Below are 15,777 nucleotides of genomic sequence, written 5' to 3' on the forward strand. Positions count from 1 at the left end.
TTTGACTTATATTCAAGGTCACAGGGGTCAAATTTGTTTAAAATCTTTAAACGACCTCTTCTGAATAACCATGGGTCCCAGGATGTTGATACATTGCAAGTTGCATCCTGAGATGAAAGGCTATAAAATTTGTTCAACATAATGACTTTGTTTGACTTTCAATCACAGGGGTAAAATGTTTTTAAAAAAACCCACCAGAGTCTTTTGAATGAATTTTAATCATAAATACTGATATTTTGCCAGTAGCTTTATTTTAGATCACTTTTAAGGTTACAAGTGTGAGATTTATACCAGGTGAGCGATGCAGGCCCATTGGGCCTCTTGTTTGTTTTCACAATTATAATCATTACTATTATCCATATGTTGTAAAGCGCTTTAGTGTAATTTTACAAATTATATAGGGCGCTATATAAATGTTGTATATTATTATTATTATTATTATACTGTCACATATTTCTACTGTAAACAACACTGACTGTATATATAACTCCATATAAACAACATACTGTCACATATGTCTACTGTAAACAACATTTACTATACATATAACTCCATAAAAACAACATACTGTCACATATGTCTACTGTAAACAACATTTACTATACATATAACTCCATAAAAACAACATACTGTCACATATGTCTACTGTAAACAACATTTATTATACATATAACTCCATATAAACAACATACTATCACATATGTCTACTATAAACAATAGTAACTGTACATATTACTTCATACAAACAACACATCATCACATATGTCTACTATAAACAACAGTTACTGTAAATATAACTCCATATCAACAATATACTATCACATATGTCTACTATAAACAATAGTAACTGTACATATTACTTCATACAAGCAACACCCTGTCACATATGTCTATGTAAACAACAGTTACTGTAAATATAACTCCATATCAACAACATACTATCACATATGTCTACTATAAACAATAGTAACTGTACATATTACTTCATACAAACAACACCCTGTCACATATGCCTACTCTAAACAACAGTTACTGTACATATAACTCCAAACAAACAACACCCTGTCACATATGCCTACTCTAAACAACAGTTACTGTATATATAACTCCATACAAACAAGATACATAATGTAAACGGTCAAAACATCAGATCATTCTGGTGTATACCTGTATCGAATCAAAACATCAGATCATTCTGGTGTATACCAGTGTATCGAATCAAAACATCAGATCGTTCTGGTGTATACCTGTATCGAATTAAAACATCAGATCAATCTGGTGTATACCTGTATCCGATCAAAACATCAGATTATCCTGGTGTAAACCTGTATCCAATCAAAACATCAGATTATTCTCACGGGTATACCTGTATCCAATCAAGAAATCATACCATTCTTGTGTAGGCAGATATCCCATTAAAGATGTTTTGTACAACAGTAGATAACTTATGTTACAGCTGAGGCGACACACCTTGCAACCTTGATGGCTTCCCATGGTTACTTCTTTCCCATTGACGACCATGAACTGATAGTCAAAAACGACAATACATACTACAGATTTCAGGTAAGACTAAATGTATGATGTAAACTCATTGTATAAACTGAATAATATGTGATATGGCAGTGGTTCTGGAAATCCCCAAAAAATAGGTTTGACAGTTCTTTATAGATTGTTTATGTCAAATTGGGCACAGATTTCGCTGTCAAGATTGAAAGTGAACAAGGAGTGCTTTAATTTGCTGGAGGTCTATGGAGAAGGATGAGTCTGAGGGTATATAGAGGTAGGGCCGTGATGAGGGCCTTACAAAGAAAAACATGGGACAGATCTGTGATCAAGTTTCACAGAGATGTAATCAGCACAGCCTGTCGTTGGACCGTTATGGTCAGGATCTGCTGGACCGTAATCCCATTACAGCTGTGATTATTTCACTCAATCTACCCTCTAATTGTGTAAGTGCCCAATTTGGTGTGGGAGATGATGCCTAGCATGATTAACTACTGTCTGGTGTCCCGGGATACATGGATGTCCCTGGACCAAGATGATTGGAAGCTGTATTCATTGTCTAGTGTGCTGGGATACATATATAGCAGAATCAAGATGGTGGGAGAATATGCCCCTTGTATTATGTGCTGGGATAGATGTATAGCACAATCAAGATAGTGGGAGAATATGCCCATTGTCTAATGTGCTGGGATAGATGTATAGCACAATCAAGATGGTGGGAGAATATGCCCATTGTCTAATGTGCTGGGATAGATGTATAGCACAATCAAGATGGTGGGAGAATATGCCCATTGTCTAATGTGCTGGGATAGATGTATAGCACAATCAAGATGGTGGGAGAATATGCCCATTGTCTAATGTGCTGGGATAGATGTATAGCACAATCAAGATGGTGGGAGAATATGCCCATTGTCTAATGTGCTGGGATAGATGTATAGCACAATCAAGATGGTGGGAGAATATGCCCATTGTCTAATGTGCTGGGATAGATGTATAGCACAATCAAGATGGTGGGAGAATATGCCCATTGTCTAATGTGCTGGGATAGATGTATAGCACAATCAAGATGGTGGGAGAATATGCCCATTGTCTAATGTGCTGGGATAGATGTATAGCACAATCAAGATGGTGGGAGAATATGCCCATTGTCTAATGTGCTGGGATAGATGTATAGCACAATCAAGATGGTGGGAGAATATGCCCATTGTCTAATGTGCTGGGATAGATGTATAGCACAATCAAGATGGTGGGAGAATATGCCCATTGTCTAATGTGCTGGGATAGATGTATAGCACAATCAAGATGGTGGGAGAATATGCCCATTGTCTAATGTGCTGGGATAGATGTATAGCACAATCAAGATGGTGGGAGAATATGCCCATTGTCTAATGTGCTGGGATAGATGTATAGCACAATCAAGATGGTGGGAGAATATGCCCATTGTCTAATGTGCTGGGATAGATGTATAGCATAATCAAGATGGTGGGAGAATATGCCCCTTGTCTTATGTGCTGGGATAGATGTATAGCACAATCAAGATGGTGGGAGAATATGCCCATTGTCTAATGTGCTGGGATAGATGTATAGCATTAAACCAGTATGATCAAAGGCTACTCCCACATCTTCTGTTCTGGAATGTCTCTAACCCAGGATGATGGGAAATGTATCCATATCTGCAGTCTTGAGATACATATATATTTCAATCAACTAAATTGAGGGTCATAGATAGGTCAAAATGTAGGTCAAACCTGATTACTGCAAAATTTGCTTTTCAGTATACCGGTATGGCTTGTAGGAGTGTTTTAATAAATGTGGTATTTGAAAACTTCAGGACTGGTGTCCTGGGATATTTGTATATTTTTAACCCAGATGACGTGAGACTTTTAATATTAGTACAACTGACATCCTGGGATATTTGTATTTATTTGGACCATGGTGTCCTGGGATACATGTGTATTTGTATTTCTCTAGACCAGGATGACATGAGACTATTTTAGCACATCTAGTGTTGTGGGATGTTTGTATTTCTCTGGATCAGGATGACATGAGACTATTTTAGCACATTTAGTGTTGTGGGATGTTTGTATTTCTCTGGATCAGGATGACATGAGACTATTTTAGCACATTCTCTAGACCAGGAAAATGTGAGACTATATTAGCACCACATCTAGTGTCCTGGGTTATTTGTATTTCTCTGGACCAGGATAATGTGAGACTATATTAGCACATCTAGTGTCCTGGGTTATTTTTATGTCTCTGGACAAGCATACTAGCCAACTTTTTAAAATTTCCATGGGAGAGATTGCGCATGCTCAGAATAAAAAAAAACATGAAGAAAATGTGTGTATGTACACCTTGGGGGAAAATAACACTTGTAAATGACATCTTTTGAGCTGTTCTTTCAGATGAATCATCAGAACTTAGAAAATAGGAATAGTTTAGCAAATTCACTGGTTGAAAATGCTCAATTTTGTGGTCCAAAATCGGGAGTTTCCCTCATAAATAGGAAGAGTTGGCAAGTATGGACCAGGATGATGTGAGACTATAAATTAAGAGTCAAAGTATATAAATATATAACCAGACAGTTTCGTTGAAGTGAATAGTCAATATGAGTCTATATATGGATGAACAGTACATAGATGAGACTGTGTCTAGCCTTTCTGTAGGTCTCTGTAAACATTCATCAGACCTAGGAAGTATTGGCCGGTGATTGTAATCGGTCGGCCATTAACATTTCCCACAAGCTGGCTACAGTCATCTGTATTTATGTGTGTGTGGAACATATAGGACAAATGGTATACGATAAAATATAAAACAAAGACCATCACATGGAACAGGGAACGCAGCATTGAACCAGAAACACTTTATCATAGAAACAAGGGATGTAGAAAAAAGTGTATAACAAAAAAAAAGGATTGAACAGAGAATAAAGAATACAGAAAATGGAATATTGAACAAAGGTCGCAGAACAAAGGTTAAATGATGGAGAACAAAGGTCACAGAACAAAGGTTAAATGACAGAGGACAAAGGTCACAGAATAAAGGTTAAATGATGGAGGACAAAGGTCACAGAACAAAGGTCACAAATCAAAGGTTAAATGACGGAGGACAAAAGTCACAGAATAAAGGTTAAATGATGGAGGACAAAGGTCACAGAACGAAGGTCAAATGACAAAGGACAAAAAAAGTATAGGCCAAAATATTTGACCCTTTAGCATAAAATCTAATAAAAAAACAAATGACTAGATAAAAAACATGATTAAGACTGCACACAATAAAAGTGAGTCTTCACATAATGTTTTAGATTGTGATCCTATCTACCACACTGGCCCTGCATTGTATAACCTTTTTCAGGCTTTGACCAACATAAGCACAACTAGCTGACAAAAGATAATTAAAAATATAAAAAAAAAACATTCGTCTCTTAAAATTTATCAAGAAGTCCTTCAAAATTGTGCAAGTGTAGCCATGTCTACTATAAGCTTGTATGTTAACCCATTCACCCCTTCAATCACATTTGAACCATACCAACTCATAGACTGGGTGAGTCCAGTTTAAATATGTAGGGGTGAATGAGTTAATGTATATATATGTTTCCTTTGTTTCTTTGTAGACACCATGTTTTTGGCCATCAAGATGTGGGGAACCAGAAAACACAGATTATGGTAAGAATCCAATTGTTTATCATTTAAACCTAACAATAATACCACATATTAACAGGATGATATTATATTATTATATCCAATACAATACATGTATATAGAGCTAACAAGGTACTTCCATATTCCCCCCCCCCCCCCCCCATGTCCTTAAATGACATTAACAGTTGGTATGACGTTGAACAAAATAAAACCAAACCATATCCCCCACCCCCACCCCTTCTTTATTTTCCTTTTTTTTTCTTTCTCCAAAAACATCTTAAAAATCGGAAAAAAAACCAGGAAGAAGCAGGTGAGTGACCTTTTGAAAATTTCCCCCCCGACACATATTGATATCATCTTGATGTTAAACTGTTGTGAATAGCTTTAAATCCTAATGATACGTTTTGATGTGAAATGGTTCTACAGTTGATTACTGACAATCAGGTTATTCAGAATGGCATTTCATCATTTGTATCAATTCATATTTTTACATTAATTACCATTTTCACTGATGAAAATTATGCAAACTCAGAAGAAGGGTTGACTTAAACAGTAGTTGATCGGTTGGTGTGGGGATTGTTTCAGCGGTGTATTTATGCAAGAGGACAATGCAGAATAAACAACGCTTAGAACTAGCTGATTATGAAGCAGAAAACTTGGCAAGACTCCAGAAAATGTTTTCCAGGAAATGGGAATTTATCTTTATGCAAGCTGAAGCACAGGCAAAGTAAGTAATGGATTTTTGATTTTATAATACATTGTTGTTTTTGGTCTTATTCTGAGAAAATTTAGGCTCGGCAATGTGATCAAAATACTTAATGAGAAGTTTAAGCCATTAAGACAAATCTAAATCAGTGCAGTCTTGGCATATGGGTGTGATAGGAGCTATGCACTTGGTATTTTGTTGAAGCAAATGACCTGCATGCTCATTGGATGGCCTATTATCACATTACAGTCTGAGCCAAGTGTCACTTCCTTCATGACATCATAACTGAATTTGCCAAAATGTTGTGGCAATTCTTAATTCCGTGTGGATAAAAGATAGAATATCGGGATGTGTGGATATTTCAAAGTATTAAACAGTTATTTTTAAGTGTCATGATTTTTTTTTTTGACCCTGCCATTTTATGGGGGTCATGAAGTGTTATCTAAGGCTTAGGTCATTATACCCCCGCAATGAAGTTAGGGGGGACATACTGGAATCACCCTGTCTGGATGTCTGTCGTCCGCAGTAACTTGTCCGGAAAATTCCTCCTTTATTAACAGGTGGATTTCATTGAAACTTTGCATGAATGATCAGTATCTTATGTAATTGTGCACCAGAATTTTAATTTGGGATTTCTACCCTTTTTGATGGAGTTATGCCCCTTTTTGCAAAATACTTGTCCGTGCAACTTCTCCTTAACGAACAAGTGGATTTCATTGAAACTTTGCATAATTGATCAGTATCTTATGTAGTTGTGCACCCTCATTTTAATTTGGGATTTCGACCCTTTTTGATGGAGGTATGCCCCTTTGTGTGAAATACTTGTTACTGGTGGGAGACTATGGATTGCTTTGCAAGGCTTTGCCTTAGTAAGCTTTTAACTTACAGTTCTGGTTTATGTAGTAGCGAGGGTGTTAGTTAGCTTTTGGCTTACATTTCTAGTTGTTACTATCTATAGAAATTTATCAACCAACTAACTTTGTAGTGACATCATTCTAGCACTTCATTTCTTAACAGATTTTAATCACACTTTATATAAAGGTCAATTATGACATCATCTCAAATATTTCAGACTTTCAAAGTCACTGTATCTATGATAGAAATTTGTCAAACAATGACACTTATTGCAGGTACATTGTATTCAGGACTTAAAGACACTTTCTAGTATATGAACTGCTCCCTTTCATCAGGCAATGAAGGAACCAGAGTAGGCGCTCAGTGCTGAAAGGATTATTCAACACTGCTGTTAATATTTTGAAGCTTTTTCTGTGAGATTTCTTTTGCTGTTCTCACTGTTGCAGTGGAACAACCAATATACATAATACAGCTTTACACACATTTAACTGACTTAATACAAATGTATCAACTGATCGCAATTTTTCTATCAAAAGTTACATTGTAGACATGTAATATAGATGATATAAATAATTCACAAATGATAAAATTAGTCATAGTGTAGTTCCAGAGGTGATCATGATAAATAATTCACAAATAATAAAATCATTCATAGCGTAGTTCCAGAGGTGATCATGATAAATAATTCACAAATGATAAAATTAGTCATAGTGTAGTTCCAGGGGTGATCATGATAAATAATTCACAAATGATAAAATTAGTCATAGTGTAGTTCCAGGGGTGATCATGATAAATAATTCACAAATGATAAAATTAGTCATAGTGTAGTTCCAGGGGTGATCATGATAAATAATTCACAAATGATAAAATTAGTCATAGTGTAGTTCCAGGGGTGATCATGATAAATAATTCACAAATGATAAAATTAGTCATAGTGTAGTTCCAGGGGTGATCATGATAAATAATTCACAAATGATAAAATTAGTCATAGTGTAGTTCCAGGGGTGATCATGATAAATAATTCACAAATGATAAAATTAGTCATAGTGTAGTTCCAGGGGTGATCATGATAAATAATTCACAAATGATAAAATTAGTCATAGTGTAGTTCCAGGGGTGATCATGATAAATAATTCACAAATGATAAAATTAGTCATAGTGTAGTTCCAGGGGTGATCATGATAAATAATTCACAAATGATAAAATTAGTCATAGTGTAGTTCCAGGGGTGATCATGATAAATAATTCACAAATGATAAAATTAGTCATAGTGTAGTTCCAGGGGTGATCATGATAAATAATTCACAAATGATAAAATTAGTCATAGTGTAGTTCCAGGGGTGATCATGATAAATAATTCACAAATGATAAAATTAGTCATAGTGTAGTTCCAGGGGTGATCATGATAAATAATTCACAAATGATAAAATTAGTCATAGTGTAGTTCCAGGGGTGATCATGATAAATAATTCACAAATGATAAAATTAGTCATAGTGTAGTTCCAGGGGTGATCATGATAAATAATTCACAAATGATAAAATTAGTCATAGTGTAGTTCCAGGGGTGATCATGATAAATAATTCACAAATGATAAAATTAGTCATAGTGTAGTTCCAGGGGTGATCATGATAAATAATTCACAAATGATAAAATTAGTCATAGTGTAGTTCCAGGGGTGATCATGATAAATAATTCACAAATAATAAAATTAGTCATAGTGTAGTTCCAGGGGTGATCATGATAAATAATTCACAAATGATAAAATTAGTCATAGTGTAGTTCCAGGGGTGATCATGATAAATAATTCACAAATAATAAAATTAGTCATAGTGTAGTTCCAGGGGTGATCATGATAAATAATTCACAAATAATAAAATTAGTCATAGTGTAGTTCCAGGGGTGATCATGATAAATAATTCACAAATGATAAAATTAGTCATAGTGTAGTTCCAGGGGTGATCATGATAAATAATTCACAAATGATAAAATTAGTCATAGTGTAGTTCCAGGGGTGATCATGATAAATAATTCACAAATAATAAAATTAGTCATAGTGTAGTTCCAGGGGTGATCATGATAAATAATTCACAAATAATAAAATTAGTCATAGTGTAGTTCCAGGGGTGATCATGATAAATAATTCACAAATAATAAAATTAGTCATAGTGTAGTTCCAGGGGTGATCATGATAAATAATTCACAAATAATAAAATTAGTCATAGTGTAGTTCCAGGGGTGATCATGATAAATAATTCACAAATAATAAAATTAGTCATAGTGTAGTTCCAGGGGTGATCATGATAAATAATTCACAAATAATAAAATTAGTCATAGTGTAGTTCCAGGGGTGATCATGATAAATAATTCACAAATAATAAAATTAGTCATAGTGTAGTTCCAGGGGTGATCATGATAAATAATTCACAAATAATAAAATTAGTCATAGTGTAGTTCCAGGGGTGATCATGATAAATAATTCACAAATAATAAAATTAGTCATAGTGTAGTTCCAGGGTTGATCATGATAAATAATTCACAAATAATAAAATTAGTCATAGTGTAGTTCCAGGGGTGATCATGATAAATAATTCACAAATAATAAAATTAGTCATAGTGTAGTTCCAGGGTTGATCATGATAAATAATTCACAAATAATAAAATTAGTCATAGTGTAGTTCCAGGGGTGATCATGATAAATAATTCACAAATAATAAAATTAGTCATAGTGTAGTTCCAGGGGTGATCATGATAAATAATTCACAAATAATAAAATTAGTCATAGTGTAGTTCCAGGGGTGATCATGATAAATAATTCACAAATAATAAAATTAGTCATAGTGTAGTTCCAGGGGTGATCATGATAAATAATTCACAAATAATAAAATTAGTCATAGTGTAGTTCCAGGGGTGATCATGATAAATAATTCACAAATAATAAAATTAGTCATAGTGTAGTTCCAGGGGTGATCATGATAAATAATTCACAAATAATAAAATTAGTCATAGTGTAGTTCCAGGGGTGATCATGATAAATAATTCACAAATAATAAAATTAGTCATAGTGTAGTTCCAGGGGTGATCATGATAAATAATTCACAAATAATAAAATTAGTCATAGTGTAGTTCCAGGGGTGATCATGATAAATAATTCACAAATAATAAAATTAGTCATAGTGTAGTTCCAGGGGTGATCATGATAAATAATTCACAAATAATAAAATTAGTCATAGTGTAGTTCCAGGGGTGATCATGATAAATAATTCACAAATAATAAAATTAGTCATAGTGTAGTTCCAGGGGTGATCATGATAAATAATTCACAAATAATAAAATTAGTCATAGTGTAGTTCCAGGGGTGATCATGATAAATAATTCACAAATAATAAAATTAGTCATAGTGTAGTTCCAGGGGTGATCATGATAAATAATTCACAAATAATAAAATTAGTCATAGTGTAGTTCCAGGGGTGATCATGATAAATAATTCACAAATAATAAAATTAGTCATAGTGTAGTTCCAGGGGTGATCATGATAAATAATTCACAAATGATAAAATTAGTCATAGTGTAGTTCCAGGGGTGATCATGATAAATAATTCACAAATAATAAAATTAGTCATAGTGTAGTTCCAGGGGTGATCATGATATAATTCACAAATGATAAAATTAGTCATATTGTAGTTCCAGGGGTGATCATGATATAATTCAAATATTTTCAAGTCAAGGAAGAGTAAAAATTCTGTTCCTCAATTTGAATTTTGATCAGAAAATCTGTTGTCAAGTACAGGCTAAAGAAAGCCTATAGAATTACGTCTTAAATGATGTTTTTGTCAAATGTTTCTTTGACGTAAAATTCCTTGTGATAAAATCAAGCAACATAAGAAGCAAATGGCAATGGCGTGTAGTTTCAATACATTACAGACAAAATGAAATTCATTTATTCATACAACATTAAAAAAACTGTGTTACTTGAAGCATCAAGTATAAATGCACCAAGTTGCTGCGTACGTTTGGAGGTATGTGCAGCTGTCACGCACACAAAATGCACAACGTAATTGCTGGTGTGCTGTGTGGCCAGATCTTGTACAGCATATGTAATGATGACACCACATTTTGACACCTCAAAACCTATAAGGATGATTTACGATTCCAACTCATGCTATAGCTAGAAACACAGTCAGGACAGGCAGAATATCCTAATGACTTCAGACAGGCGGCAGAACGATAGCAGTTTAATTTAATTTCAATATGTAATAAAATCCATTAAGGTTTGTGCTGAGTGTGCTGATCTATGGTGCTGGCTCCCCCTCATCTGGGCCAGATAAGTAATGGCCCTGCTATCTCTACCTGCGTCTTGTAAAACAGTTCCCAGGGGCCCCCCAAGGTACATATTGTTTATAAAAGTTAGACTGGCTTTTAGGACCAGACATGACTTAAGAACCGGATTAGAATAGTAGAAACAATTCAACAGCATGTATGTGAATGTCGGTAATATTTGTTGTGGTTTTGAAACTGGGCCAGAAGGCATTGCATAGGCATATATGGAGAAGAATTATTTAGCTGTGGGGTCAGAATATAAATCCATAGACTTATTCAATGACTCACTCGTTTGTGGTTTGATGGATTCAAGGACTAATGACTTGCAGAGTCAAGAAATTAGCATATGAATTAGTTAAGACAAACTCGTGGAAATGAAAAGTAATTAACAGAATATGGTCTGATCACCAATTTGATAAAATGACTCATTGATTGACTAAGATGATTGATTTGGACTCTTTGACCTATGAACTGATTGTATATATTAATCCCTGTAGGATAGGTCCAGTAATTAAACTAGATGTGCTGGTATCTGTGATGTTTATGTCCAGTCCATGTTTCCCACATAGCTGTTCGTGTGTGTATGGAGGGTTGCCAAGTACTCCTAGCCTTGTCACAACTTTATCTTCAGATGGCTAACAATGCAAATTAAAAACCCATTAAAGGAAACTTCTAATAATTGGGTGGTATTTAATTTTATTTTTCATATTTTTTCAGTGTTTTACGCTGTATTTCCTCATGTAGTGATGGTATGCATTAGCTGATTGCCACATCATGAGTACAGTTCACTTGTACACATTTACATCAGCAGTTCGCTGCTCACACATACTTTTTCAAGACAGTTTAAAGATTATCAGTGACATTTGTAAAGTTCAGTTACGTTTGTATCTTGATGGTGAACAAATCCAAATGTACTTGCTATAGGTCAAAGGTTAATGGTCACTGTGGACATAACTGCTATCACTTAAGTGTTAGTTTTGGTAAGTTAGATTCTACACATACCATACATAGTGTGTGCTTTCAGCACATCACCTCATTATGGTAATATTCATACATTATTATCCCCCGCTTTCACCGAAACGGGGGATATTAATTTGGGTTTGTCCGTCTATCTGTCTGTCTGTCACGCTTCGTTTCTATGCAATAACTACAACAAATGTTAACCGATTTTCTTCAAACTTGGTCACAGGGTTAAATGCCTTAAGGGCTCGGCCAAATTTGATGACCACCTTCAGCGGACCCCATTTGGCGGAGTTATGGCCCCTTGAATAACGAAAATGCATTATCTGCCGCACTTCGTTTCTGTGCAATAACTTCAACAAATGTTAACCGATTTTCTTCAAACTTGGTCACAGGGTTAAATGCCTTAAGGGCTCAGCCAAATTTGATGACCACTTTCAGCAGACCCCATGTGGTGGAGTTATGGCCCCTTGAATAACGAAAATGCATTATCTGCCGCACTTCGTTTCTGTGCAATAACTTCAACAAATGTGAACCGATTTTCTTCCAACTTGGTCACAGGGTTAAATGCCTTAAGGGCTCAGCCAAGTTTGATGACCACTTTCAGCAGACCCCATTTGGTGGAGTTATGGCCCCTTAAATAACGAAAATGCATTATCTGCCGCACTTCGTTTCTGTGCAATAATTTCAACAAATGTAAACTGATTTTCTTCAAACTTGGTCACAGGGTTAAATGCCTTAAGGGCTTAACCAAATTTGATGACCACTTTAATAAAACTCCATTTGGCAGAGTTATGGCCCCTTGATTAACAAAAAACGTCATTATCTGAAGTTTCTGCTTACCGGTAATAACTAGCAAATATTAGCCAAATTCCTTCAAACTTGATAACAATGTTTGTGTTCTTCTGTCTTTCTACCCATCTCGGGCACTCTTTTGTTTTTGTGTGATAATTGCTATAGATATTGTTCAGATGTTTCAACCAAATTCCGTATGCACATCCGACTCGTGCTTAGTTTGCAACCGATGTGATTTGTGCATATTTATGGATAGTCAATGAGGTATAGGGCTTTTTTTTCCCTTCAAGTTTCAAGCTTTACATGAATTATGTCTCAAAAGCATGATACTCACATGTTTAAACCTAACCTCAATAATGTTAACCTACAATATGTCCTGCAAGCGGAGGATATAAATTCCACGAATTATGTTTGTTTTATATTAAACTGTACAAAAGCTATGTATCAAACTGTACTTAAGCTAGGGCATTAACTGTTGTTTAATATTGCTATAAATGGGCGCTCTAGAAGCATTGGTCAAAAGTGTACAGTAACAAAATTAAGCATTTAGGAAACTCAGAAACAAATGTAAATAATTCACATCAAATAGCTTTTGGATATTGACTTTATTACGATCTTGGTGTTGATAATATTGTTGTGAAGTTGAAATTGTCGCAACCTTGTTATTGTTTTGACCTTGACATTATTGTGACCATGACATTGTTGTGACCTTGACATTATTTTACCTTGCAGGGTAGACAAGAAACGAGACAAATTGGAGCGTAAAGTTCTAGACAGCCAGGAAAGGGCATTCTGGGACGTCCATCGACCTGTGGTAAGTATTTCACAGACTGTTAAATACACATACATATTATGATGAACTGTTGCAATTTATGCTTTCCAATGATTTTACATTGAATTCAGTATAAACTTTTTTTCAGCATCCTTGTTATACTGTGGTAGAGTATGCTATTTTTAGATAAACTAACATATAACATTTGATCTTTTGGTTTCTAGCCGGGTTGTGTAAATACCACAGAAGTTGATATAAAGAAAGCATGTCGGATGAACCGCCATTCAAAAATGACACGGGTGAGTGATGGTGTTAAATTGTGTCAGTGAAAGTATTTTTAGATATGTTCATTGTTCTGAATACTCAAAAATTGGAACTTTGTGAACTTTTGTTCTAAACCTAGTGAATTCTTACAATGCTCAATTAGTATTCATATTTCATTCTCTTCCTAAAAAATGGGGCACATACATGTCTATTAGGGACATCACACAATTGTCTGGAACTTAACTTTTGAACAATTGGACAAAAAAAAAATCAGTATCAGGCATAATCTGTACGTTTGTCTTTACAAGATGGTGTGTTCTTGTTTATACACCCAAGGTCAAGGTAACTGCATGGGTCAAAGGTCAACTCATTGTGATGCTTGTGTAAGCCATGATTTCTGAACATTATTTGATAAATTGTCATATTTACATTTAGTGACAATGTTTGTGATAAAAACGTATCCCTCATTTCCACTGATACGTTTGTTTGGTGTAAGTCTCCATGATCTAATACAGGAAGTTCATTAAACAATCCATCGTTGGATTTCAGCACAATTACGCAGTACCAGGAGGACGGATCAGTCCCAGCGTGTCGGAGGCAGATCTACACAACCCTTGTGAAAGTATACGACATGAGGTACAACCTTTATTATTTATCAGGATTATTTTGTATTTTCCCTTCCTATTTTGGTAGAATCTTTACAATATCATGATAGTGAAAACAAATCAGGACAGAAATTCCTTCACCCTTACTCCTTTATTAAAACCTTGGTTCACAAACATAAAACAACAACAAAAAGTTGAGTGAACACCCTCAAATTTGAGTGTAAGTCTTCTTATCTGAAGCCTTAAAAGCAGGTATGGTAAAAGATGACTTGATATACACATTCTGCTAAACAAAGAAATATTTCTTGCATTTTTCATCAGCCATTATTGCCAATTTGTATACGAGCGTTGAATGACGGATGTATAATGCTATCACATGAGCGGGTGGGCAGGCGCGAACGGTGTCCAGTCAATATCTCTAGTTTTTAAGGGATTGACTTCAAACTTCATAGGAAGGTTGATTGCCATGATAGCTCAGACAAGTTCGATAACCGCAATTATCAGACCGTAATTTACAGAGTTATGGCCCTTTATTTAATTGCCTAACAGTGTCCACTCAATATCTTGAGTAATTTTCTACGGATTAACTTCAAACTTCATTGGAAAGTTCATTACCATGATAGCTTGAACAAGTTTGATAACCACCATTGTCCGACCGTAATTGATAGAGTTATAACCTTTTTTATACAACCATACAGACAACTGCTTATTCAATGTATGACATGGTATTATGTTCCGTTTTTTCGCGGTATCCTTGTTTGTTTAAGATTAATGCAATGGTCTCTGATTGGCAGAGGCATGAGGAATGCATTGGTCTCTGATTGGCAGAGGCATGAGTAATGCATTGGTCTCAAATTGATTGAGACATGAGAAATGCATTGGTCTCAGATTGGTTGAGACATGAGAAATGCATTGGTCTCTGATTGGTTGAGACATGAGGAATGCATTGGTCTGTGATTGGTTGAGACATGAGGAATGCATTGGACTGTGATTGGTTGAGACATGAGGAATCATTGGTCTGTGATTGGATGAGACATGAGGAATGTAATGATCTGTGATTGGTTGAGACATGAGGAATCATTGGTCTGTGATTGGTTGAGACATGAGGAATGTAATGGTCTGTGATTGCATGGTTGAGGCATGAATACATTGGTCTGTGATTAGTTGAGACATGAAAAATCATTGGTCTGTGATTGGTTGAGACATGAGGAATGCATAGGTCTGTGATTGGTTGAGACATGAGGAATATCATTGGTCTGTGATTGGTTGAGACATGAGGAATGTAATGGTCTGTAATTGGTTGAGAAATGTTTTGAATTCCCGTCTTGTCTAAAACATGCTAGAAATAGAAGTGATTC

At 35.1% G+C, this 15,777-nt stretch overlaps 1 protein-coding gene across 2 annotated transcripts in view; it reads left to right on the top strand.

The window, feature by feature from the left end:
- The window catches only part of LOC110448117 (regulator of G-protein signaling 7-like), a 97,995-nt gene that overhangs the window by 75,528 nt on the left and 6,690 nt on the right, over nt 1–15,777 (top strand). For both annotated transcript variants that reach the window (XM_021494181.1, XM_021494182.1), the window contains exons 5-10: nt 1,457–1,563; nt 5,117–5,168; nt 5,730–5,871; nt 13,511–13,592; nt 13,775–13,849; nt 14,364–14,450. In XM_021494181.1, coding sequence (XP_021349856.1) covers nt 1,457–1,563; nt 5,117–5,168; nt 5,730–5,871; nt 13,511–13,592; nt 13,775–13,849; nt 14,364–14,450 — 545 coding nt within the window. The remainder of the gene's footprint in view (nt 1–1,456; nt 1,564–5,116; nt 5,169–5,729; nt 5,872–13,510; nt 13,593–13,774; nt 13,850–14,363; nt 14,451–15,777) is intronic.

This window comes from Mizuhopecten yessoensis, unplaced genomic scaffold (assembly GCF_002113885.1).
Source record: "Mizuhopecten yessoensis strain PY_sf001 unplaced genomic scaffold, ASM211388v2 scaffold3837, whole genome shotgun sequence".
NCBI lineage: Eukaryota > Metazoa > Mollusca > Bivalvia > Pectinida > Pectinidae > Mizuhopecten > Mizuhopecten yessoensis.